This window comes from Crocodylus porosus, unplaced genomic scaffold (assembly GCF_001723895.1).
Source record: "Crocodylus porosus isolate Cpor-Errol unplaced genomic scaffold, CroPor_comp1, whole genome shotgun sequence".
In the NCBI taxonomy this organism is placed as follows: domain Eukaryota; kingdom Metazoa; phylum Chordata; order Crocodylia; family Crocodylidae; genus Crocodylus; species Crocodylus porosus.
Genome location: NW_017728907.1, coordinates 6,447,620 through 6,452,199, shown reverse-complemented (window position 1 = coordinate 6,452,199; position 4,580 = coordinate 6,447,620). Strand labels below are relative to the sequence as shown.

The window sequence follows — 4,580 nt, the reverse complement described above, 5'->3', positions numbered from 1 at the left end:
AGGTTTAGGTTAGATATCAGGAGGTGCTACTTCACAGTCAGGGCAGCTAGGGTCTGGAACCAGCTTCCAAGAGAAGTGGTGCAGGCTCCTACCCTGGGGATGTTTAAGAGGAGGTTAGATAAACATCTTGCTGGGGTCATTTGATCCCAGTAGTCTTTCTTGCCACGGCAGGGGGTCGGACTAAATGATCTGCTCAGGTCCCTTCTGACCCTAGAAACTATGAAACTATGAATATTTGTGGATTTCCAGAAGGATCCATAAGGATAAAAAAAGGCTTATCCCCAACACAAAGTAGATACCTGACCCCAGTTTCAGATCCTCCTTTTAGTCTGGTCAGGGCCTGAATGCAGAGTGGTCCAAAAAGTGGTGGTACCCAAAGGAGACTCATCTTTCCCAAAAGCTCCCTCCTGGACAAGAGCATGTGTGCTTATAGTTTCATAGTTTGTATAGGGTCAGAAGGGACCTGAGCAGATCATCAAGTCCAACCCCCTGCCATGGCAGGAAAAAGTACTGGGGTCAAACAAAGCCAGCAAGGTATTCGTCTAGCCTCCTCTTAAAGACCCCCAGGGTAGGAGCCAGCACCACTTCACTTGGAAATTAGTTCCAGATCCTAGCCACTCTGACAGTGAAGTAGCGCCTCCTGATATCTTGCCTAAATCTACCCTCTGCCAGCTTGTGACCATTATTTCTAGTCACTCCTGGTAGTGCTCGGGAGAACAGAGACTCCCCCAATGCCTGCTGGTCCCCTCTGACTAGTTTGTAGTTAGCCACTAGATCCCCCCTCAGCCTTCTCTTGTGGAGGCTGAACAGATTCAGGTCCCTTAGCTTCTCCTCGTAGGGCCTGCCCTGCTGCCCCTGATCATGCAAGTGGCCTCCTCTGGACCCTCGCCATGTTGTTCACATCCATCCTGAAGTGCAGCACCCAGAACTGGACACAGTACTCCAACTGTGGCCTGACCAGTGTCGTATAGAGGGGGAGGATCACCCCCTTGGACCTGCTTGAAATGCATCTGTGGTTGTATGACAAGGTGCAGTTGGCCTTCCTGACTGCATCCCCACGCTGCTGGCCCATGTTCATCTTAGCATCAGTAGTGACTCTAAGATCCTTTTCTGCCTCAGCACTGATGAGAAGGGAGTTCCCCAGCCTGTAGGTATGGTGCTGGTTCTTCCTCCCCAGGTGTTGCAGTTATCAGTGTTGAAATTCATCCTATTCTCCTCTGCCCACCCCTGTAACCTGTCTAGGTCTGATTGCAGCCTATTCCTCTCTTCTAGTGTGCCCACATCCCCCCACATCTTAGTGTCATCAGCAAATTCAAACAGGGTGCTTCTTACCCCCTTGTCCAAGTCACTGATGGAGATGTTGAACAGTGCGGGCCCGAGGACCGAGCCCTGCGGAATCCCACTGCCCACATCCCTCCAGGTTGAAAACCACCCATCCACCACCACTGTCTGGGTGCAGCCCTCCAGCCAGTTAGTGACCCATTTGAATGTGTAGGTGTCAATACCACAGTCAAATGGGTGTGGTATCGACACCTACATAGTCAAATGGGTCACTAACTGGCTGGAGGCCTGCTGTGTGCTTTTTGGGTTGATTTAGCACAATTCAATATCTACACCTGAAGTATGCTTTAAGGTGTAGCTAAATGGGTTAAATGCATGTTTTCATGTTTTTCTTGTACCCATCCTTCCCCTATGGTTATATTGGATAACTGCTACAGTAGACCTGAGGTGCTTGGCCATCATTCAATATTTCATATGGAATTTAAAGTTTAACAAACCATTCCAGTCAGCTAAATATTACAAGAGAACTCAGGTACATACACAAACATCCCCATTCTTCCTGAAATTTGTGTTCCCTCCACATCTGTAACCTCCCAGATATGTAGGAAAACAGGTACAGTGTATTTCAAAAATTAGTAAATTCAGGCAGAGAATGCCCAGAAGGAAATGTCTTGTTGGTAGTAGTCCTAAGGTATGGCACTGCTTGGAGATGAAGTATATTATAGTGGGGGTGGAAGTATCTCAAGAAGGCAGGTTATGTGCTCATGCTGTAAGATATATATATATAGGGCTGCATTTTATGCAGCAGTCCCTTTTCTTTTGTGAAGTACATCATAGATATAAGGCTCCTTTAGAAAAAGTCCTAGAAAACATGCACCCTACTTTTGAAAGGTCCTAGCAAGGAGACAAAATCTGGATTTAGGGGCTGCACACTGGGGCTGGGATCTGTGTGCCAGCCTGGGGACCATAGAGTAGGAGCTGTGTGCTGGAGGTTTGGGGTGGGTGGTTAGGAGCCATGCACTGAAACTGGAGTCTAGACTGGGAGCCATGTGCCAGAGCAGGGGCTATGTGGTAGGGTCCAATCCAGTATGCAAACACTGGGGCTGCATGGCCAAGCTGGCTCTAGCATGCTGGCTCCAGGGCTGCATGCTGGGATCAATCCAGCACGCTGGCTCCAGGGCCATGCTCTGAGTCTAGGACTAGGCACCGGCTCCGTGCTCCAGGACTGTGTGCTGACTCAGACCATATGCTGCAAAACAATCTCACACACCCTCCAAAGCCAGCTCCTGGCTGGGGAGAGGAGCTTCGTACATGTCCAGAAATTTGGAGGAAGGGAAAAAGGATTGAGAGGTGGCAGCATTATTTGCCTTGGCTTCCAGAGCCACAGCTATTAATGCTGCCATTGCTCTGCCCCCCACCCCCAACTTGTGGATGTGTGGGGAGCCCTTTTCCTTGCATATAATGCACATCTCAATTTACCCCTGCTCAATTGGAGAAAAATGGTGCAAGTTATGTGGGAGAAAATACAATATTTCTATGCAAACCATTCATAATTAGAAGGGAACTTTTCTCAAGGAAATTGAGAATTGGCCATTTTCCATTCAGCCAACTTTTATATTGGTTTGTACAAGAATAGCAGAAATGATGGGATATCATCTTGATCACCTGGTTAATGATTTCTCACCTTCCTCACCCACTCTCAAAAATGTAAATGCAAGTTAAAAGAACAGATGTGTTTTAGAAAAATGAAACAGTTTATTTCATTTGTATGTCTTCTCAAAGTCACCTTACGTTTTTGAAAATCATGTTAATACTATTTTAGCTTGATATGGCTCTCTTTCTTGTCTTTTGTATCAGACATATGTAAAAAAATAGAGATAACTCATGGTTATTTCACTGAAAAAAAGGACATATTTAACTTGAATGAAGAAACAACGTATAGATGTGTCATTGGTTACACAACTCCAGATGGAAAGGAAACAGGAGATATACGGTGCAGTCATACAGGCTGGAGCCCTTCCCCAGGATGTAGCAGTGAGTAGTTCAATGACTGAAGACCTCCTCTTTTGTTACTGTCAAGAGTTTAGGCTTGCTACCAAGCCTCAGTCATGTGTAAGGAGCTTATGACCAGTCCTTGTATTTACAACCAAGGCAGCTGTCTTCCCTAGCCAGAGGATGTCCCTAACGAAGATTGTCAAGGGTTTCTGAGTATATCCTGAAGCTGGCCTAATGGTAGCTCCTTAGACTCTGAGATTTGAACATTTTGTCCCTGACCCTCCCTGGTTATCCATGGCCTTCCCTGTCTTCTAGTTGAGTTCCTTAAAGAGGGATTTTACCAATGTGAAGGGGAAATGAGCGCACCTGAAGTTTCAATCAGCAAAGTAGATGGCTCCTCAACAGAAGCATTTATCAGGCAAGTGCAATCAAGCAGGCAAAGTTTTTGCTCCCTTCAAGGGTTAAGCAGTCCTTCAGTCTCCACTCAAACCTGCATACCCTCTGCACACAGCAAAATGAGTTTAGCTATTCTCCTTCTTGTTCAAGGACTCTGGGCCTTATAATCTCTTCAGCCCATTCATTAAGTCATGCTTTGTAGAGGTCTCCTGAATGTCATTTGCAAAGGATGTTTACCAACCTCATCCAAAGTGTCAACAAATCCCTATAGCTAGGCATCCCCTTAGCAAGGCAGCCCTGGCTCTAGTTTCCCTGAACCCCTTCTTCCCCTGCCCCTGTACAAGCTAGTCAGGGAAACCGAAGCATTCAACACTGTTATATGAACGCAATTAAACCAGAAGTATTACAACAAAATCATAGTCTGGCCCAGAAGGTGAATGAAATCTGCCAGAGAGCATCTAGGATTTCAACCCAATGGCTGGGACCTCAAAAGGCAGTTTCGGCCATTGCCCTAAGCTATTCCTTCAATACCCAACAAAATTCAGCAAGCAAAAGTGCAAAGCCCAGCACTTGGGACAGTATAATGCAGGAGTGGTCAAAATGCAGTCTGCAGGCCAGATCCAGCTAATGGAGGAACTTTGTCCAGCCTGTGGCGGGTCCTGTGCTCCTACCTGGTCCAGGTACCATCTAGCCCGTGCTGCGTCCTGCTGCCCACAGGCACACAGTGAGACTGGAGAGGTTCTGCATCTGAACTGCATTTCTAGGATGTCCGCATTGTTACCAGATTTGCCTGCTACTTTGGGGTGTGCTCATTTATTAGGGCTAGGGTCTTGGTAATTCTATCAATGTGCTGCTTGTGTTACTTGTGTTTCTGTACGGAGCTGTATCTCTCCCTTCTGCAAGCCCTC

General features: G+C 46.8%; 1 protein-coding gene across 1 annotated transcript in view; it reads left to right on the top strand.

Moving 5' to 3' along the window:
• Positions 1-4,580, top strand: part of CFH (complement factor H) — a 72,272-nt gene that overhangs the window by 44,993 nt on the left and 22,699 nt on the right. Inside the window, exon 8 of the mRNA XM_019530570.1 lies at positions 3,095-3,315. Coding sequence (XP_019386115.1) covers positions 3,095-3,315 — 221 coding nt within the window. The remainder of the gene's footprint in view (positions 1-3,094; positions 3,316-4,580) is intronic.